General features: G+C 37.3%; 2 protein-coding genes across 3 annotated transcripts in view; both read left to right on the forward strand.

The window, feature by feature from the left end:
- Positions 1 to 217, forward strand: part of LOC105437156 — a 7,426-nt gene extending 7,209 nt beyond the window's left edge. Inside the window, exon 5 of the mRNA XM_030986589.1 lies at positions 1 to 217. This exon is cut by the window's left edge and continues 3,003 nt beyond it. The gene's annotated coding sequence lies outside the window, so the exon portion shown is untranslated.
- Positions 218 to 1,812: 1,595 nt separating this feature from the next.
- LOC578500 (GMP synthase [glutamine-hydrolyzing]) lies at positions 1,813 to 21,582 on the forward strand. Of its 2 annotated transcripts, none has more exons than XM_030986590.1 (17): positions 1,813 to 1,944; positions 4,718 to 4,812; positions 5,245 to 5,336; positions 7,180 to 7,294; positions 7,696 to 7,793; positions 8,417 to 8,520; positions 9,200 to 9,393; positions 10,088 to 10,141; positions 10,872 to 10,983; positions 11,585 to 11,797; positions 12,757 to 12,975; positions 13,508 to 13,623; positions 14,193 to 14,318; positions 15,298 to 15,416; positions 15,935 to 16,065; positions 16,792 to 16,964; positions 17,562 to 21,582. In XM_030986590.1, exons 2-17 carry the CDS (start codon positions 4,726 to 4,728, stop codon positions 17,661 to 17,663), a joined length of 2,055 nt encoding a protein of 684 aa, XP_030842450.1. In that variant the 5' UTR covers positions 1,813 to 1,944; positions 4,718 to 4,725; the 3' UTR covers positions 17,664 to 21,582. The 2 variants fall into 2 exon arrangements, with proteins under 2 accessions (XP_030842450.1, XP_030842451.1); XM_030986591.1 differs by having other exon boundaries at positions 1,826 to 1,944; positions 4,721 to 4,812.
- The last annotated feature ends 1,766 nt before the right edge of the window (positions 21,583 to 23,348 follow it).

The raw sequence follows: 23,348 nt of genomic DNA on the forward strand, positions 1-23,348 counted from the left end.
TTTGTTTATAAATATATCTCATCAATATGCCATATCCTATCAGAATGTACTGGATGAAGAAAAAAATGTATTTTAATACAATCATTTTGAAATGAAATTACTGTTAGTTCATGTGGTTGACATGATCAACTAAAATATTGTATATGTACTTAATGTTCTGTGTAATGATAAAAATATCTACTCAGCTCATCAAAATACATGTTTTAATGAAAACAAATATTTTATTTTGTAACTTTGTATTTGTTTCTTGGGCAGTCAAACTAATAAAAATTCTGATCTACCAAATCATATACAAGTAGCTACTAAACAGATAGCTGCAGATTGCAGATGTAAAGAGGACAGAAAATTGAAGATTCTGAGAATAGAAATGCATTGCGTGTAAAATGAGTTTTCAATAGATTATTGATTCAATTCAATTCAATTCAATTTATTTTGCCAAGCATTAAAAAACATACAGGGTAACAAAAAAGCAGTTATACAAAGTATCACACAATTACAATTACTAACATAGATAAACACAGTCAATTTACAAAATAAATAGTTATCTTTAAAACACCAGGGAAACTGCTTAGGCTGGTAGCAGCCAGAAAGGATATGGATTTGACCAAATAATCAAAAATAAAAATTTCTCATGATTTAATTTAAGCTATATAGTAACATGTAAAACAAATAACAATTATATGTAAACCATTGAAATATTAAGCTAGCATCGGTATAGGTCCATCAAAATTATCAAATATTTTTTGTATTTACGTTTAAAAGTGTTCAGACGGAAATTTCAGTTCACGTATATGAGAAAGAGGCTAACAGCATTAGCGTAAGAGGTACTGGTAGTCAAATATTATGAGGATTTAGAGAGGGAGATATAGAGAGATGAAACGGTGGGAGAAACACAATTGTGTCAATTATCTTGACATCAAGACAGAATGATAAAAAACAATGTTGACAAGTTTCTGTTATTGTTTTTTTATATATTATATATTTGCTGTTATATATTTCGGGCTTCTTCAAGTATTATGATGCTACAAAGTATACAATAAATACAACCAATGAACTGACAAAAGGCAACATGTAGTAGATTGTCAACACACAAACGAAAAATCTATAACAGCAAGACAAGCCAATGGCGGAGAGTGTGTGAGAGAGAAAGAGAAGGATGTAGATGCAGGGAGAGGAGGGAAAAAAGATACAGGGAAAAAGAAAAATATTTATTAATTTTATTTCATCTCTCTCTCTCTCTCTCTCTCTCTCTCTCTCTCTCTATATATATATATATATATATATATAAGTAGCTTGCTAGGCCACTATTAGGTTCGAATAGGAGATAGAGTTAAGCCGTTACACGGCTTAGACTCTATCTCCTATTCGAACCTAATAGTGGCCTAGCAAGCTACTTATATATATAGAGAGAGAGAGAGAGAGAGAGAGATGAAATAAAATGAATAAATATTTTTCTTTTTCCCTGTATCTTTTTTCCCTCCTCTCCCTGCATCTACATCCTTCTCTTTCTCTCTCACACACTCTCCGCCATTGGCTCGTCTTAATTGCTGTTATAGATTTTTCGTTTGTGTGTTGACAATCTACTACATGTTGCCTTTTGTCAGTTCATTGGTTGTATTTAGACCCGACGGAAATACTTAGATTTGTGAATGTATTTCAGTATTCTAAAGTTAAGCCTAGGTATCTCATATATATGACGTCCATGTGTAAAACAAGCGAAGCCGATTAGAAGAATTGGCATGACGTCACTCGTGACGTCAACGCGAGATCGTACCAGTTTTTATTCCCGCGGTGATCGAAAAACTTCGTAAGAAAGCGCGCGCCTGTACTTGAAAAACGAGCGTGTACGTATTTCACGTACGTACGATACACATTGACTCTTGTGTGAAATCTCCATTAAAATATGAGATTTTGACCATTATACAGCCATTAATTCAGATCTGAGTAAGTATTTTCCAATTTCAACTTCCTCACCATTCTTAAGAAGAACATTAAGTGTAATGATTTTGCAAATAATTGTGCGGTATCATACCGCACAATTATTGTTATGTTTGCTGATGTGATGGCAATGAATGAATTGACGTGCTGAGCTGTGTACTGTATGCGTGGTGTAACTTTCAGTGCAGTCCCACATCCTTTCTTTCATGTGTGGATATGGTCGATCATTTGGCACTCCTTCAATGCAATACATGAATGAAGTCTAACTAAAAACAGGATCGACCACACATAGCAGCTTTACTATCCAGGCTGTGTATTAAGATGGGCAACACTGTACCCAGTAGGGACGCTGTTCCGAGAGAATGAGGATCGTCCGCATAATTAAACAAGGATAGAGTAAAGTACCCGGTTTTCGGCCACTTAAGACAAAATCCTATTTATTGGACTCTTTACTTCCTATTTATTATCATTTCTTGTTCAAATCATGAAGCAAATATTATTATTATTTAAACAAAAAAAGAATCCCCAAAAAAAATCACGAATTGCCATGACAATATTCATTTCAATTTTCACTGTTTTGGAGCCGGTTATCGGCCGAGCGTTTCAGTTTACGGCCGCATGTACAAAGTCAATAGGAAGCGCTCGCGCGCGCCGTGCGTTTCTGCGCTGATGTATAGCACAAGCGGGCGGAGCAGGTATCCCACCCCGGAGCTCGCGGGTGCTCGCCTGGCCGAATACAGGCACAGCGGTGATCGGAAGTTGGAATCTGAATTAGACGGACATATCGTGTGTGCGTCGCGGTGTGCGGCTGCATTGATTTAATACGTGCGATGAGATACTTTTGAGCTTGCGACCAGCACAAAATCGGGCTCTATATCTGAAAAATACTTGAAATAAAGCTCATTTTATGGTACCCATATTTCTTACATACACGCGTAAGAAACTCGATTTTTCAGATTTGGGTAGCGGGACCGCCGATTACATCGCTAAAATGTGATATTTTAGGATATATTTTTCATTGCAAATGTGGTTCTTCAGTGACACTGGCATGGTATGGTATGTGTGGGATATGTGTTATGCTATTATGCGATGTATTTTAAAGTGATTTTACCATGTATCCAACCAATTGGCCGAAAACCGGAGCTGACCGATTACCGGGTACTTTACTCTAGAGTAGAGTAAAAAAGGAGCCGGTAATCGGCCAGCTCCAGTTTTCGGCCGATTGGTTGGATGCAAGGTAAAATCACTCTAAAATACATCGCATAATAGCATAACACATATCCCACACATACCATACCATGCCAGTGTCACTGAAGAACCACATTTGCAATGGAAAATATATCCTAAAATATCACATTTTAGCGATGTAATCGCCGGTCCCGCTACCCAAATCTGAAAAATCCAGTATCTTACGCGTGTCTGTAAGAAATATGGGTACCATAAAATGAGCTTTATTTCAAGTATTTTTCAGATTTAGAGCCCGATTTTGTGCTAGTCGCAAGCTCAAAAGTATCTCATCGCATGTATTAAATCAATGCAGCCGCACACCGCGACGCACACACGTTATCTCTGTCTAATTCAGATTCCAACTTCCGATCACCGCTGTGCCTGTCTTCGGCCAGGCGAGCACCAGGGAGCTCCGGCGTGGGATACCTGCTCCGCCCGCTTGTGCTGTACATCAGCGCGGAAACGCACGGCGCGCGCGAGCGCTTCCTATTGACTTTGTACATGCGGCCGTAAACTGAAACGCTCGGCCGATAACTGGCTCCAAAACAGTGAAAATTGAAATGAATATTGTCATGGCAATTCGTGATTTTTTTCTGGGATTCTTTTTTTGTTTAAATAATAATAATATTTGCTTCATGATTTGAACAATAAATGATAATAAATAGGAAGTAAAGAGTCCTAAAAATAGGATTTTGTCTTAAGTGGCCGAAAACGGGCTCCTTTACTCTAGAGTAAAGGAGCTTCAAATCATGAAGCAAATATTATTATACTGCGTTGTACTGCGGTGATCAGAAAGTGGAATCTGAATTAGACAGAGATATCGTGTGTGCGTTGCGGTGTCCGGCTGCATTGATTTAATACATGCGGTGAGATACTTTTGAGCTTGCGACTAACACAAAATCGAGGCTCTAAATCTGAAAAATACTTGAAATAAAGCTCATTTTATGGTACCCATATTTCTTACAGACACGCGTAAGATACTCGATTTTTCAGATTCGGGTAGCGGGACCGCCGATTACATCCCTAAAATGTGATATTTTAGGATATATTTTCCATTGCAAATGTGGTTCTTCTGTGACTCTGGTATGGTTTGTGTGGAATATGTGATATGCTGTTATGCGATATATTTTAAAGGGATTTTACCTTGCATCCAACGGATCGGCCGAAAACTGGTGATGGTCGATTACCCCCTCCTTTACTCTAAGGAAGAATGGTCAGCATTTTCGTGGACATCTTTTTTTCTTTGGCATTCTGCGGGTGTAGGGTTTCTAATCTGCGCACTGGTAATGTGAAAAACGGATTTCGCGTAATAAAATACCCTTAGTTCACGGTCTTTTTTTTACGGGTTGTCGGTCTTCCTGAGGATTTATCATTGATAATGTGAAGGTCTCTGTGCTGTGTAACTGTAAGTGAGAAACGCATCATGAAGCATCATCGCAAAATTTGTTTTTTTCGCATCGCCAACACGTGATTCGATAATAAGGATCGCAGAGTTTAGATTCAATACATATCATTGCATGATAACCAATTCGATGATGTCTTTTATCTACAGCAGTCAAGATGAATGGAGACCTCAATCATTCGAGTGCTAATGGAGCATGCGGAGAGAGGGTTGCTATTTTAGATGCAGGTGCTCAATACGGCAAGGTTAGTACATCTGTGTCCAAAACAGCTGTTGATAAGCCTATTTTTCTGTTATTTATATCATTTACAGCGCAACTGGTGTTTAAAAACTTACCACAAGACACAAAATATGAATACGAATGTTCTTAGCAAAAAAAAGTGATTATAAAGAGACGGCTTTCTTCAATTTTTCTACAGTAATCACCAAAGCTAAAGATTTCACTTTATTTCAAATTCTTTTGACAAAATGTCAACACTTCATGGTTCATGTGTACATTTTGATTTGTTAAAAACTAAAGATTCACTGACATGTTTAGTGCGAACCTATCTTGAATATCATATGATGAATAGTAATTTGTGATATTTGCAATAACATTTTGATTTACTACTAGTATCCACAATGTGTGAATTTTTATTAATATTGTCTCTCCTTCTCCCTCCCCCTGCCTGCCGTAGGTGATTGACAGGAAAGTACGAGAACTTTGTGTGAATTCTGAGATTCTACCCTTAGAAACTCCTGCTTTCATTTTGAAAGAAAAACAGTACAAGTAAGTACATGAATGTTATCATCCTTGTCGATGTTTATAAGGCTAATCAAATCAAATTACAAACTTCAATTTTATGAAAGTGGTAATTATAGACCAAGATCAAGGAGATGTATCCCATTTGTGAAGCACTTTAGACATAAACATTTTATTTTCATGGACTAGAACTATACCATATTGATAACAAATAATCTATCCTTTTCATTTGAAATCAAATATCTGAATTTTCATTTACAAGTTAGTTTCCAAAATTTTGTTTTCAGAGATGATTTCTTCAACAACATTTTCTTTTATGTATCATTCTGTTCATACAACTACTTTGTTTAACCTGCAAACGGTGTACAGTACATTCTAGTTGGTTTGCTACTCTGTTGTGTTTGGCATGGCTAATAGTAGGGTGTCTGAACGATTTTTCAGTTTTCAATTTGGGATCGTTTTTCACAAATTTTTTTTTATATTTGAATTAAAAATGTAATCAGAATAATACATTTCAAATTTCAAGTCTCACCGATGTTTCTATCAAAAGATACAGCCCCTCCGAAACGCTGCAATATTCATAGGATTTTGCTCAGAATCGACGAAAAACATGCAGAGTTACGTTGTTTTGCTAAATTTAGCCAAACAGCTATATCGCGCGATATGCAAGCGTATGCATCGCGTACGCATGTCATGCGCAACTTGCAGTCTGAGCCACGTTGTCTCCGGGATATTGCCATTGACTATAACGTGTATTCACTTCCGGGGTTTATGGTGCGAACGGCTGTCCATACTTTCATTCACTATACGCGCAGATGTTACGTGATGTAACCATGGTTTGGACTGAGCGGAGCTCACGCCTCCCTAATTAGCTGATTCCAAAAATGTGGGAAGGGTATTTTTGAACTGTTGGGGCGAGTGATCTCTTGGGGCTAGCGAAAAAATAAGTGCATACATATTTTCCTTACGTCTAGCCGGACATAAGCCCAGGGGGCGCAGCTCAGGAAAGTGGCAAATTTTGGAGCTAGGATGCAAACATCGTTTAAATCGCTGTTTTGACCAAGATATTTTTAGAATTTCGGGGGTGCGCCCCTTTGAGGAATATGGAGAAAAACCTGCTCTTTCATATGACACCTCATTTATTGAGTTTCACCTTCAGGATCACAAGCCCCAAAGGTTTGAATTTCAATTTTTTCATAAAATCAATGACCAATTTTCATGGTCGCGCAATGCACGTAGACTGCATAGGGATGCGTGCAATCTCTATGGGAAGTATTTTAGCACACAACATCGGGTGTGCGATCAGACACCTACTAATTGCTGGGTAGGACAGACTCAAGGACATTCAGCTTCTCTGGCACATATAAACAGGGTTTGTTCATTTATTGAATAAATACAGCTGTGGGCCTTCCTCCCATGTAAGCTTGTAGATTTGTAGGAGAAATCTCAATTACAAATTTACTATAGCATAGTGAGCTGTACTATATGTTACTTGTAAAATCAGGACTCTTCTTTAATTCTTTTTTAATAAGTCTTTTAAATGAGAAAATAAAAGTTCTTTTGCTAGTGTACTTTCATCATCTTATTTAATTTGCTTTCCTTTTCCATTGCTTTCCTTTCATGATTCAATAAGGCTACTGCATGGGGTTACCAAAAGTTTTCAATTGTGAAGACTCACAAACCATAGAAAGCTACAGACAACATAACTAACATTTCTCATTTATCACATAGCAAGGGTCATCAAACAGCCACGCTTAAAAAGAAATAAGACATAACACTTGGATCATGCCTTAGTATAAATTGATTACCTCTTTCTTAAATTTGTTTGTAATTCTATTACTTTTTTTTTCTTTTTCTTTTTGTCCTGTAGAGCTATCATAATCTCAGGGGGTCCAAACAGTGTCTATGCCGAGGATGCCCCGACCTATGACCCTGCGATCTTCCACTGCGGACTTCCTGTTCTAGGTATCTGCTATGGCATGCAGGTAAGAATGAAAAGGTCAATAAGACCAAGGCAATGGTTCTGAAATGGCTGGGTTATTCCGTTGGTGTTGGGTTCGGAGTGATCAACAATTTTGTTAAACCTTGGCTTATATAGATTTATAATGACTATGCCCATGAAAGTTAAGATGTATGTCTATATTTCCACAATTTGTATGGGTAGATTTAGTGCTCTAAGGTTACTCACATGATATTAAGTTATAAATCAATTCTCTTTTCCCTTGGGCATTATATATTATTCCAATCACTAATGTGTCTAGTGCAAAAAAGTACCATTTAGACTGTATTTTATAAATGATGTTCATGTATTCATAGCATTAGGGATATTAGTGCTGTATAAGAAGCCATTTAATATTTATTAACTTTATTATTACATTTTTGACAGATGATGAATAAGGAATTTGGAGGGACCGTTCACAAGAAGGACACCCGGGAAGATGGCCAGTTTACGATCACAGTCGACCCTTCAGTATCCCTCTACAGGTGAGAGAGTGGGCACTCTTGAAGCAGTTGTCAAGAAGATTGTCTTGTTTTCCTATTTATTCACTGTCAAATATGGATAGAAGACCCATGCAGGTGCAAAGGAAACAACATCAACATACATGTACTCTACCATATATGTCTAATAATGTATCTAGGAAATAGGTTTAAAATATGTTTTTGTCAGAGAAGTACAAAACAAGTGGGAGAAGTGACTGTAAGGAAAATCACAGAGTTGCCAATTTGTGTTTAATTGATTGCATCTTAAAACTTCCACACTTTTCATATCATTGATTTGATTTTCCTGAACCTTCACTGATGTGCTTCCCTTAGTATGTGTTTCTTTCAGCAAACTTGATGCTAGAGTTGACTTTTTCTTTAAAGCCCCTCTGCACTAGTTTGGCCAGGAGGGATTAGACCTCCCTGCATGGTCATCGACAGCTCTCAATTAACATAAGAAAAAGGGGACCATGGGGACCAATGGTCACCGATTAGGCATTGATTGGTATACAGAGGGCTCAAGTAGCTAAAAGTAGTGGAGTGGGGCTTTAAGCTTGTTAGTCCGAAGCAATTGATACATTATAATCTTTGTTGCTTTTTTTCTTACTTTTATGTGATTATTTCAGAGGTCTTGATAAGCAGCAGAACGTGCTGTTAACACATGGAGACAGCATAGACAAGGTGGCAAAAGGCTTTGTGGTGGCTGCTAAATCAGGGAACATTGTTGCATGTAAGTCGCAGCTGACTATCTCAGCAAATGTTTTACAATTTATCCTTCCTTGCGAGACTTGAACCGCGGACCTTGTGATCCACAGTCCGGTGAAATATCCACTTGACCTCTAGAGGTGTCGCGGTCAAGTGGATATTTCACCGGACTGTGGATCACAAGGTCTGCGGTTCAAGTCTCGCCGCGGCACTAATGTCCTTTGGCAAAACATTGATCTACATTTGCCACTCTCAACCCATGTGTTAAAGACTGTCACCACTACTGGGCCAGAAGGGATTAGACCACACAGAGAGCCATCGAGGTCACTGTGACAGGTGGCTATCTCATTAACTCAGCTCTCATTTAACATAAGAAAAAGAGGATCATGGGGGACCAACAGGCACCGATTGGGGAAGTTTTCTATATAGAGGGAGCAAGTAGCTACAAGTATGGCAGTGTGCCTTTAAATGGGTACCCGGTAGGATGTGAAAGTTAATGTGGTTGGATTAGCAAGTGGCGCTTGTAAAATGGCAACTGGCTGGAATGCTCCCTAGGGAGTGGAGAATGTGCATACACTGCGGGTAAGCCTGAATCCGATGACTGGGGTAATAATATGTATGTGTAAAGCGCTTTGAGAGGGTCTGCGGTCCTGAAAAGCGTTGTATAAGAACAAACTATTTTGTTATTATTATTTTTGATGTAGCGATTTCCAACGAGAAGAAACGGTTATACGGAGTACAGTTCCATCCCGAGGTAGACCTTAGTGAGAACGGTAAGCAGATGCTGCAAAACTTTTTGATGGAGATCGCAAACTGTGCCGGATCTTACACGATGGTCAGCCGAGAAGACTCCTGCATACAAGAAATACAAAAGAGTGTCGGCAACAATAAAGTACTGGTGAGTAGAAGTTAGCCTGATACCAAACAACAATAGACGACTCAAAAAAGAATCGCTCATAATTTTTGAAATTACGATGAACCTACCAACGCAAGTTTGAAAAATGAACCCACCAATACTTACATCTTTTAGAAGACAGAGAAGTTAATTGCTACATTTTCATCTTTTGTACCTGTCAGCATACTTTAATATTCCCATTTCAAAATTGTATTATTTTTCTCTTATGATTTGTTTTGATAAATGTTGCTTGTTCATCCAATTTGTTTACTTCATGATGCCTTTGCATTAAGATAAGAGCAGGCAGGTCATTATGATAGTTTTTTAATTTTTTCTTGAAGAACCCCAAAGAGAGCTAACGCTTTGGGTAAAGGGAAGAACGATGAAACAACTATTTCTGTGTCTATTTGTATTTATTAGAAAACTTCATTCACGTGGTACATTAATGTTTTGTCTTCCAATACATAGGCATAATAATTATTACAAATATGGAAAAAATTGATTGAAAGATACATGGAAACAAAACAATAATTGTACATTTATTCATTACTTTAAATTAGTTTAAATGTTTAAAATATGACAGAGTATTTCATAAATAATCTTTTGTGTTGATAATTTACCTGTTTGTATATTGCATTAATTATGGCAAATGATATACATGTGATTTGCTGATTTCATTTTCTTTCCTTGCTCCCAGGTTCTTGTAAGTGGTGGTGTGGACTCAACAGTGTGTGCTGCTCTACTCAGGAAGGTAAATTCTAAAATCGAAGTCGAGTTTTATTTCAGTGAGAGAAATCAAGCAGTGAACAGGAATATGTCATCTAAGCAGCTTGCTAGGACAGCTGAAGACAGGAAGTTATGGATATAGATAGATTGATAGATTGGGAGAAAATTTAAAAGAGTTACATTTGAAATACCCAGGTTTTCTGCCAGAAGAAGTGAAGTCTTCCTCCTCAACTGACAAGATGTAGGGTCACATTTTTTATCTTCAGCTGACATCTTTCATTTATGCCTCATCAAATCAATGCTTCTATCTGCTCATCATACTTTTCATAGTTCTCTTTCTGTACTTCTATATTCCCCTGTTCATCGTTCATCGCTCTGCTTTCTTTTTTCACCTCTTCTTCCTTCACTCTTAACTTCTCGTCTTCATTTTCTTTCTTACTTCTGATTGCCTCCACCTCTTCAATATCATATCATTTCCTCTCTCTCTCTCTCTCCTTTGTCTTTCTCTACCTTCTCTTCCTCTTATACTTCCTTTCTCCCCCCCCCCCTCTCTCTCTCTCTCTCTCTCTCTCTCTCTTCTTTTTCTTACTCACTTGTCTTCTTCTCTCTTCATTCATTCCCATCTTCCCTTTTCTTCTCTGCATCTCCTTCCCCTCTGCCTATGCACCTTCCTCTTTCCTCCCTCTCTGTGTTCCTCACTCACCAATTATTTCCATGTACTTATTTCATTGTTGTAATATCTCGTCTCCTCTTAGGCGTTACGAGCAGACCAAGTGGTGGCGCTGCACATAGACAATGGTTTCATGAGAAGAAACGAGAGCCAACTGGTCGAGGAGTCACTTAGTAGACTAGGCCTCAAACTTAAAGGTAAGTTAAAAATGTAAGACAGAAACTCCAGTTCTAGAAATTATGAAGAAAGTCTCTGATGTGTTCTTTTTCAAATATGGATGCTTACATATTGCAATATACAGAAATCTGATCTATGACATCGTTTTGGTAGTGACTGGATAAGACACATTGAAACATGCTTAGGCAATCACCTGTAAAGAAAGGCCACATGTGTAAAGACCACCAATTTCATTTGCCTCGAAAATTATATCCAATTGAAACCTGAACTAAAGCAACCTCTCAATGAATACCACCTGTCTATATAGACCACTTTCCTTGTCTCCCTTGAACAGGCTTCACTGTTTCTATAAACTTAAGTTTCAATGACTACTCATATTTTTCGATAAAATGTTTTGTGCTTTTCTATGAACAGTTTACAGAGACTTTAGTTTTATTGTAATTTTACTAGTTCCAATCATCTTCAGAATTACATGCATATTTAAGAATATTTTTCTCTGTATTGTACATGTACATCCAACAATATTTTTTTTACTTATTTGTTTTACCTCTTCAAGAAGATCAACTATGCATTTCAATGAAGTACTCAATTTTTGCATATATTCTGTTTTATATTCTTCAGTTGTTAATGCTTCCCAGTCATTCTACAATGGCACCACCTCAGTTCCCGTTGATAAGACCGATCCAAAGTCCCCCAAACGCATCACCAAGACACTGAACCTTACGATCAACCCGGAAGAGAAGCGTAAGATCATCGGCGACACATTCATGCAGATTGCTGACGAAGTCTGCGTGGAGCTCAATCTCAAACCGGAAGATACCATTCTTGCTCAGGGTAAGTCATGTCCATTACAAGCATTTAACAAAAGTTATGAAGTTATTAACTCTTAAAAATATAGTTCTTAGGTTCAAGGAATGTTTGTAATGAAACCTCACTTAAAGGTATAGACCAGTTTTGGAAACGCCCCCCTCTCAAAAAATGAAATGGAAGCTCTTATTACCAATCATGTGAAAGAATATGTTTTGACCAGTACTTGATGATACAAATGTTGCCGGAAAACCGCCTACTAATTGATATATTTGGTAAATTATATCTATCCAGACTGGATAGATATAGGGTAGTCCCATATACATCTTTCTGTGTACAGTGCTTGTAACTTTACCAAGACATGGCCAAATTTTTTATCATTCTGATGATTCCAGAACCTTGCAGTACACACCAATACTTATATGCTAGATGATCAACCTTTTGTGATCGATTCCACAACGTTTCTTTCACAATGCAATTGCATCACCAGAACTGGTCTACACCTTTAAATCAGGATTTTAAACAAAAATGGAAGACAAAGGAGTAGGTCCAGTAGATTTAACTTGTTAAAAGAGATTGTGTTATAATGTTGTTCTGTATAATGGGACTCCACTTGTGTGACATGCTGTAGCTATGCAATATTAGCAGTAATAGATGTTTTACAGAGATTCTAAATGAGGAAATACATTCTTGCTAAGTTCCTATTTGGCCATGTTTCATAAATCTTACTAGACGTAATATTTGCCATGAATTCTAAAGAAAATCATTGTGTGCTGCAAGATTTTGTGAATACGATTTTTGTGTTGAAACATCTTGTCATTTTAAGAGGATACCCACTGTCTCTGTACATGAAAACTGGACAGTTTTCCTTAAAAAATAATGTATCTCCGGTTCAGGTCCTTGTACATCGCACTACGGAAAATTGGGCTAAGTGAATATTTTTAAGCTTGGTTTCCTTTAAAACATAAATGTCTGTTCTATTGCAGGGACCTTACGTCCGGACTTGATAGAAAGTGCTTCAGCGCTTGCCAGCTCTAATGCAGAGGCTATCAAAACCCACCACAACGACACCGAACTAGTACGACAGCTCAGGGCTAAAGGTCGCGTCGTCGAACCTTTGAAAGACTTCCATAAAGATGAGGTGCGAGCCTTAGGCAAAGATCTGGGTCTTCCATTGGACGTAGTACACAGACATCCCTTTCCAGGTAGGAAACTTGACACAGATACCAGTTTGTGGGAGTGTGTTGAGTGTGCTGTATTTAAAGGTTGTAGGAATTTCTAAATGATTTACACTAATTCAGTGCTCAAGTGTACATGCCAGGGCCCATAACAAAGATACCTTAGCATTTGATTGCTACTTTGCAATTGGCCATAATGTACAACCAATTGAACCTACTATCAATTAATCCATCCAATGATCACTTGCTATTAAGCTTTGGGTAATGGGCCCCAGATCAGAAAATGAGTACAAACAACTTTTTGAAAAATAATATTTTTAAAAAGTTCGCAGCAAAGAGTCAGTGTTGTAGATTGATTTAGACCTGTAATCCATTACTTTTCTGACAGTATGAATATCTCAGAATCTTTTGTTTCTGACTCATTAATATTCAATAGTTCCTGGTTGGAGCATATTTGTTATAAAATTATAAACTCATTTTCCTCTCATTCCCTCCCAAATCCCAATGCTGAAGATTGTACTGTTCATAATTCTACTCTTTTTTTTCCTTTTTTCGATAGGTCCTGGTTTAGCAATCAGAGTTATATGTGCAGATGAGCCATACATTGGCAAGGACTTCTCAGAGACAAATATCCTATTAAGATTACTAGTCAACTATGCAGAGTCAATGGATAAGGTAAGAGGGGCAATATGATGGATTTATGGATAATAATGGAAATAAATGTAACTTATATCGCGCCAAATTCACTCTCTGGAGTGCTCAAGGTGCATGTAGAAATAATTAAGAATTAAAGAGAAGCTGACATTCAAAAGGGTCTAATCAAAAACACTGTTTTTCTCTTCATGTGTTGGGTTCCAGGCTGGTATCCTTCTTAGCAAGCATTAAGCTTCAAATATTCCTTAAATAAAGAGGTATTGAATGAGGGAGATGTGAGTTGGTGTAGCCATTCACTTGGTCAGCTCTCTGTCTTCACCTACAAACTTACAGGTTTGTAACTGAGTCTTGCTTTCAGATAGTGACGTTAATGGTTGGTCCCAGACATAAATAATCATTTCTGATTGATACATGACTGTAAAAACCCAGTTACACACACACAGACATTAAGATTTGGAGCTGAAGTGAGTAAATTCAGAGTTGACCTCCATGCAGATACAGTGCCTTTTTTTTGCTTTTGCATTGAATGACTAATGTAAGTTTTGGGAATGATAAGTATTATTGGTTTTCCTCTATTCCTTTCTCTGTAGCCCCATGCATTAGCAAGTAAGATCAGTTCAGCAATGTCATCCGATGAGATAGATCAGCTTATTACCATCACGAGTAAGGTCAGGTTAGCCTCAACTCTGCTTCCAATCAAGTCTGTAGGTGTTCAGGTAAGTTCAAAGTTTATAGGTCTTTTTCTCATAAGAAATAAATAAACAAAATATCAGGGATGCCAGTTTTCAGGCCATAGTGTAATCTTTTTTGTGTACAAAATATCTCATTTTAGGTGATTTTCAGGCATTCTCATCAATTCTAACTGGCATCCCTGGAAATATGAATTTTACAATCAGTACATTTAGCACAGCAAGTTTCTTATGATGGATAAGTTGTGTATTCGAACAAGGATTTATGTATATTAATGTAGCAGGTTACATTTTGTCAAAATAACTGCCACTTGATAATTATTGTGATAATGATAAAGTGAAATGTCAGGTTTACAGATGGGGGAGAGTGTAGTAAAGCGATGTATGAGGTCGAGAAGGGTAGAAATATACTAAATAATAATAATAATAATAATAATAATAGTGGCTACTTGTATTGCGCACAGGTCAACCTTTCGATAAACTGCAAGTCATTATGATCTGTGCACAAGCAAATTGAGTACAGATATTTTAATGTGTATAACTTTGGATTGGCTATGTGATGTCAAAAAGGATGTATTTAAGTATTTAAGCTCAAGGTTGGCTTGCTAAAGTCAATACCTAGATTTGATCTGAATGAAATATTTCAATTATTGAAATGCATTCTAATATAATGATAAAAAATAATTTGTATAGCGCACATATCTGCCTATAATGGCACTCAAGGTGCACACAAGAGATTCACTACTAACATTTCAAATACCGGTACAAACAATGACAAATTAAAGTTAACAAACTAATATTAAATCAACAAATCAAATAACAAATGCAAATTACAGATTCAGTAAGAAATCAAAATGACAACAAGTATGTTCATAAGAGTTAATCATATATTTCCTTGAAAAGATAGGTCTTATTGTGGAATAGTTCAATTGTTTTGCTTGATTTGATGTATGAAGGGAGTGCATCTCACAAACGCGGGGCTTTTCTCCTATCTTCCTTCTTACAGGGTGATGGTAGAACATACTCCTACGTTGCAGGTCTGTCTTCAGATGAGGAGTCACCTGACTGGGAATCTATTATGCAGCTGTCTAAACTCATTCCTAAGATATGCCACAGTGTTAACAGGTAAGTGAAAATGGGGCCTTTCACAGGAATGGTCCTATGGTAAGGGCAGGTTTCACAGGAGTGTTCAAAGTAGGCCTCGCGCCTGAACAGCAGAGCAGAGATATTTTTTTGTAGCTTTTTCATAGATAAGCCATGGAACCATGTGAAGAGGCTTTGTGAAAAAGATAACAAAATGGATTTTTCAACAAAAAACACTATGGGCATGGACTACCCATTTGTGGACCAGTTTGCATTCACTCTTTGGGACGAGCTGGTTTTGATTTGTGAATAATAATTAGATCAAAGGTAACTCACATTATTACACCCCCTTTCCCCCTCTCACCTCCCTACCCCACCCCTCCCAAACCACTGCCAAAAAGATCTTTTAGCTTATTCATTGTAAGTCGAGATGTAGATAATAGATTTCTAGAATTAAATTATGTTGCATGGGTGATGCAAAAGGCACTCGCCCATAATTTGCCAGAGAAATAATCATTGAAATGTGTTTGCTGGTACATCATTTTTACCTCTGTGTTCAGGATTGTGTTTATCTTTGGTGAACCGGTAACGGAAACGATTCAAGACGTAACACCAACCTTCCTCACTCCCAACGTCCTGGGGACGCTGAGACAAGCTGACTACTATGCTAGAGAAGAGCTTGTCAATAGTGGTATGTATGGTTACTAGTGTAGAAGGGGGGGTGCTCAGGAGGAGCATGATGATGATGAGTGTCGTTGTGGCGGTAGTGATGATGATGATGATCATCATCATCATGATGGAGATAATGATGATGGTGACGGTGATGATGGTGGTGACGGTGATGATGGTGGTGACGGTGATGATGGTGGTGACGGTGATGATGGTGGTGACGGTGATGATGGTGGTGACGGTGATGATGGTGGTGACGGTGATGATGGTGGTGGTGTGGATGATGATGAAAATGCTGAAGAATTGTGTGACAATAATTGTGATGTCAATGGAAACCGAATAATAGTGATGATTGATATAAAAAATGAATGGTTATTGTAATGAAAGTGATAATGCCATAATCACTGAAGTAATTTTGACACCTTATGCCTGGCTAGAAGTAACTTGAATTGAAAGGAAACCTTATATCCATATCAGCCTTTATTCACAAGGGAGTTGTAATTAACCTTTTGGTTTGTGACAGAATAAGTGGCAAAAGTTTTCTGATAATGCTCTGACATCACTTCCAAATTGGGTAAATTGCTAAAACCGTCGTACCTGACAGGAATTATTTCCTTGAAATGCTAGAGTGCCGTAATGGCAGTTGTGCTAAAGCCAGGGTAATAATCGGGAGCGCCAGGAGTGTCAAGTCTAACAGACATGAGAGCTATACAAAATTATATTATTATTATATCCTTTTGCCTCTCAGGATACGACAAGAAGATCAGCCAGATGCCCATAATCCTTGCACCGGTCCACTTTGACCGCGACCCTGTGATGCATCAGCCATCGTGCCAGCGAAGCGTCGCTATCCGAACGTTCATCACGAACGACTTCATGACCGGTATCCCTGCCCAGCCAGGCAAACACATACCAGAGGATGTAAGTAACAAATCTCACACGAAACGACAACGAAGATAGTGATACTGTAAAGCAGTTGTTTTATTGAGGGTTTCTGTTTTTTGCAAATTGATGTAGGGTTGCCAATTTAACAAAATGTGAAATTGGGCTGACATTGCATACAAGAATATGTTTTTGCAGTATTTGATATTTAATAGATACCATATGATAGGTAGAAGAATAGATATGTTCTTGTCAACCTGTAAAATTGCTTTAGTCCTCTCAAATCACCCTCCCCAGGGTGCTGGGAGGCCATGTGTCACCAAAGTGCACGTCTTTTTAAACAAGGGTAATAATAATGATATGTATCATTTACCCAGGGTAGCATCATGAGTAAACAGTTCTCCCAAGGGCCCTGTTATCACATTATTACCCCGGCTTTAGCCAAGCTACCATGAAAGGTGCTCAAGCATTCAATAATTTTTTCCTACTGGGTACCCATTTTCCTCACCTGGGTGGAGTGTGGCAAATGTAGATTAATATCTTGCCAAAATACATGAGAAAGGGTAAATGGTATTTTGCTGAGAGGCATGCGCAGCTTGACCATTAATATACATCTGCTTCGTTTATTTCCTACAGGTTATCATGAGGATAGTGAAGGCCGTTTACAGCGTACCAGGGATCTCGCGAGTCATGTACGACCTCACAGCCAAGCCACCGGGAACGACAGAATGGGAATGATGACAACGGTTCAACAACCTTTTGAGACAGATTAAAAGACTTGCAAGCAGGGATGTGTGTTAAGGAGTGTATGCTTAGATGGAGTGGAGTGCCTAAGAACGGGTTTGCTGCCCTCGCCCTGTTCCGTTGTGAATGAGATGTGGAAGCAGCAGGGTTGAAAGATATTTTTTGATCAGAGAAAGTGCCCTAGATAAAGATAAGATAGTGAGCGTGAAGTGCGATGTTATTTATTAAAACTCAAGGGTAATTGACTATATGGCATAGGGAAAAAAGTTCAGTATTTGAGTTGGTTACAAAAATCATAACAGGATCTATTTCTTTTCTTCTTCTTTTTTACAAGGTATGAACCCTTTGTGAAATCTTCACTTTTTTTATTTAATTTAATTTGCAGAATCATATTGTTTCAAGTTAATGTGGAAAAATGTGCTATTCAAAGGACTACCAAATTTGGGGCTAAATGTGAAGCATTGTCAGTAATGAATATTTGAAAATAATAATTGACTCTGAATCAACACATTCTATATTGTATTGAATATTTGCATAACATATTTATATTGTTGCCATCGGGCTAATTACCCTGAATTTTGCATGGACTTTGCAAATTTGCCGTTATGTATATTTGAAACTTTGCACAAAAACTGACCATCTTTTCAGTCATGTCCCCACTTGAAGGAAGGTGCTTGAAAAGATTTGAGTTTCATCATGAAAAGCTTTCAAAAATATTGACTTCCACAGTCTCTCCTGCAGTGGTATTCTTGAATGGGATTAATTTTTGCATGGAAACTTTTTTTCCGAACATTTCAAGTGAAATAGTTCATTAATCCTTGGGCAGTTACTGTATACACTGATGACAGACACAGACAATTTTGCAAACCCTTGTTTGTCTAATAGGACTATTTACAGTAAACGTTAAGACATGCATTGCCAGCCCAATCCCTGTTGTTCAATTGATGACCCTGGAGCATACTGCAAAAAATATAACCCTCTCAAAAACAAGGCTTATACATTGATTATTATGTTTTTTTTTATACCTACCTTCCTTCCCTTTTTCTTTTGACTGATTGAGACTACTGAAAATACAACGGTACGTTTCCCCTCCCTTTTAGCATTCAGCTTAGTAATTTGTGAAGGCAGAGAGTATTCATGTGCATAAGGGTATATGGAGAAAATTATGCATAGAAAATCTCAAAATTCATTAATTTTGTTTATTTTTCTGAAGTGGTTTAAATTTCTATTTTTCAGTGATATTTTTAAAGTCTATTTACAGGGTTTGAGAGAATTTTAATTGGACATAGATAGAGTTTATTGAATAGCGCTTGGTTTATTTTTGATGCATTTTATGATTTGAAGTTAAGATGATTTTTTTTTTCCCTGTTTGAAGGTTAGTTCACATATGTTTGGTAAACAACAGCAGTTTATCGCAGAGGTTGTTTTAGCTTACTGCGATTTACATTTTCGTATCTTATGAAATACAAAAGAATGAGTACCGGTATGTGTTGGACCTTTATTGCGCGTCGCTAGTTTTTCATCCCCTCTTGCCATTGGGGTGTCGTAGAGCTAGTTGTCGTGGTCTAGCGGATACGTCGCCATACTGTAAATCACATGGTTCGTGGTTCGAGTCCTGCCGCGGCACTAATGTCCTTTGGCAAGACATTAATCTACATTTACCACTCTCCACCCAGGTGTTAAATGGGTACCAAGTAGGATGCAAATGTTACTGTGGTGGGTTTTGCATGTGGTGCCTGGTCTGAATACTCCCCAGTATCATGTGCGGATTAGCCATTGAATCCAATGGTTGGGGTAAGAATTACAAAGTAAAGCGCTTTAAACACAACTGTTAAACTACTCCAAGAAACGTAATATTAAAGGCCATACAAATGTGACTTATTATTATTCACCAAGTTCACAAAAAACTGCTGTGGTTTACTGTGGAATATGTGATCAGGCCTTTAATACCGTTTTGTGTGATTTTGTTAAATATCAGTGTTGTTTCATGTTCCTTGTAATACTATCTCAAGAAGGTTATATTTTTGTTACATTTTTTGTTTGTTTATGGCTTGTTGGGTTGCACAGTAGTATATGTGAGGCCACTTACAAGAATTACTAGTCATGCTGAAGTCTCATAAAAAGTCTCAAACATTATTCCAAGTGAACATTAGATACAAAAAAATTGGCCACAAAGGCATGGAGCCAGTTTCTTGAACTATCACAAGTCTAGATTCGTGGACACCTCTTTGAAGGGCATATTCATTTTAAATACAGCACAGATTTCAATGGGATATCTGCAATTTTTGACCCGTGACAGCTCCTGGAGCTGCATCCAGTTGTCTTTGGTTATCCTTTTTGATATAGCACTACACATATTTATGTCCTAATATATTCAAAACAAGTATTGGATGATTAACTATTCATGTTGTGAATGAATTTCAGTTGGGCTTGTTTATCTTTGAAATAATACCTCCATTTTTGTAAAGGCATAATTTATTCTCTAATATATAGTGCAAATGTCATACATTGTATGACCTTGAGGATTATGGCCTTTTAAAGGTTAAAGTTCATCTTTCATAAATGGACAGTAATGGTGTTATTTAACCCATGACCTACTAGAATCGGATGATTCCTGTCTTAAACATATAGGGAATATGAGAATTTAGAAGTCAATGGATTAACTTGAATTCGACTCCTACTGCTGCTTCTACTTCTACTTCAACACATACTGCTGCTTGTACTTTTACTGTTACTTCCATATTTGTACCAGTCCAGCTACTACGGGAAGACCCACCAATGACTGACGTCTTATTATGCCTTGACAGTTGTTCCTACTGTTAAGTTACGCACAAATAATGCCATTTGTTTACTTGTATTTTTGTATTTCAAATGGGAAGCGGTAAAATATATTACTTACAGGATTCCATGAGTTTTAAGTTTGCATCCTCAGTCAAGGCAATGTAATTTATTATGCTGTTTTCCTACCGGCAAACCTGTGATATAGGGCTTGAGAACACGACATGGACAATATTTGTGAGTTCACAATTTTCAACTACAATTTTCCAGTCGGGAAATAATTGATAATATTTAATAAGCATGATCCATTTTCCCTGTATGAATTTCCCCTTGAAAGGTTGGTCACAAATTGCCAGGGTTCACTCCTAATTGTACAGGAACTGCAACTTGTAAAATTGTCCAATCAAAATGAAGGTGATTACAGATACCTGATATTAGAAAGTTGCTCATGAATGGCCAGTTGAATTAATTTTGAAATGCATTGTATGGAATGAAGCCTGAAACAAGTAGTCCATAATGTTATAAAACTCTGGGACTGTTCTTAATCCGTCACTCTCTAGCTTAGAGATCATGGACAGTGAGGGCAGTATTTTGGTAGAAACATAGCGAATAGAGAGCGATAGTTGTGACATGTACTGAATATGAGACATTCTAGAGTGAGCACCATGAGTCAGTTATATAGGGGCTATATGAAAAGCCATTAGACAGAAATAATCTTTTCAGATTGAAAAGCTATAACCCAACAGCAACAACAATCATGTGCATTCAAAGGTCAATTAATGGGGCTCCAAATAGTGCCCTCCCACATTCAACCACTACAAAGGAGGGATCCATAGAGAGAACTTATTTATATTCATCTTTATGTAATCTATTCAGTGCTCATTGTTGGAATGTGTGCTTGTCGCAACTTCATCTCTCTACTAGCTATGGTTGGAAAGTTGTTCTAAAGTGCCTCTATTTGAATAAAGAGAACAAGTGTCACTTTTCTTCGGTGTATCTTGTATAGTCATTGTGCTCACCACACTGCACATGTTTTTTCTTCTGATGTGAATGGACTGTTATTGTTGTATTATATGAGTATATTATAAAAATGCTTAAAATTATTCATAATAAAAACTTTCTTGTGTTTGGCAAATGGTGTATCCTTCTGTTTCATCGATCTGTGTCAAATTAAACATGGCCTTAGTGAAACCATACATTATGTATGTTGTGAGCCCGGAGATGATAGTGATCCGCACAAATCAATTTCAAACAAAATTATAGAACAAATTTGCGCGCAATGTTGCATTAATCCGTCAATCAATATTTTGAAAATGACATGAATGGTAAATATGCATGGTAGTTACTGCTAATTCATTCATATTTTCCCCAAATTTTAATGGAACAAAACAGTTATTGATGATTGTCTGTACACCCCCCCCCCCCCCCCCCCACCAGCTACAGTCTTCCAGTAAAAATCACTCTTCCATTTTCCCTGTTATTCTAGAAAGGGTAAATGTGCCCCAAATCTCATTTAATTTGGCAAACAACAATAATTGCACTCTCCCACAAATGGACAGAGAACACACTAAAAAAAATATTGTAAAAGTGGACAGCATATTCTACACAAAACGTTTATTTGATGCAATATCATCAAGTTGCAAATTCTGTACATAAATTCAACAAAATAAACATTGCAAGCTTACTATAAGTATTCCAAGATAATATTTCATGTACAAAACAATACAAAACAATTCTACGTTAACGCTATGCTCAATGCTTGTATATAAAAGCCATCAAACATTGCAGGAAGTATTTTAAAGGGAAACTGTATTTCAAATACCATCTCATAATCATCATTATTCCCTCTGCTCATGTTTAGAGGTCTATTTCAACTTGCTGAGTGGGGGAGGGGAGGGGCACAGTGATTGAAAGCATAAAGGCTTATTCAGACATGATGCAGCAAACTGCAGTGGTGTTTTTATGGTGTGAAGTGTAATACACCTCACATTTCTGGATCTAATCACACATCGCTCAGTGAACATACACAAGTCCTTTGTTGCGGGCAGTTGCAATTCATTGTAAAGGTTTTAAAAAACGTGGCGGGTTTCTGCGCCAAATCTGAACAAGCCTTAAAAGTGAACGCTCGAGGATACAAGATTCTTCAATACAATACGCCTGAATAGAGATGTAGTAGTGCTCAAATGTTGTGTTCAAATATAAAGTCTAAACAAAGCCTAAAAAACCAGGCAGTTGCCTGAAAAGGGGCATTTTTGATACACTGCATAAGATACATTGCTAATAACTCAACTACAGCAAAAGTTAGTCATGCTTATTGAGTAGTGAAATGTTCATGAGAAAACAATGTAACAATCCTAATTGGCCTTAACTCTTCAAATGCCACACAAAGAATATTCCTCTGCCACATTGTATCTATATCATGGGATATATAATATACAGTGCGTCCCAGAAAAACAAAAACCAAGAATTATCGAGGTTTTATCATAACTTAATAACAATTATAATTAACAAATGACACATATTTGTAAAGCGTAGATCCTCTTTTATTTGATGCAACTCACATGATGCATATTTCATGCACAAGGCAAATTAGAACAGCCAAGTATCATAAAGAATGAACAGTCTAAAAGGCCAAATACAGCTTTGGCAAGAAGCACTGTGAGAGGAAAACACACAGTATGATCATGTTCATCTTTTGGATATAAAAACATTCCAAAAACAGATTATCTTGAAATCTACATCATAGCAATTTGATAAATTGATATGAAAGCATAGGTAAAGAAAAGGTAATTCATGTCTTTCATTTGCTCTTATCCACTTTATGAGAAAGAACGATAACTGTGGAACAAGCCTCGAGTACTGAATACCTTGCTCTTTTTTAAAATCGAAACCCTTTTGTTA

The sequence above is a fragment of the Strongylocentrotus purpuratus genome, unplaced genomic scaffold (assembly GCF_000002235.5).
Source record: "Strongylocentrotus purpuratus isolate Spur 01 unplaced genomic scaffold, Spur_5.0 spur5_scaffold_16, whole genome shotgun sequence".
In the NCBI taxonomy this organism is placed as follows: Eukaryota; Metazoa; Echinodermata; class Echinoidea; order Camarodonta; family Strongylocentrotidae; genus Strongylocentrotus; species Strongylocentrotus purpuratus.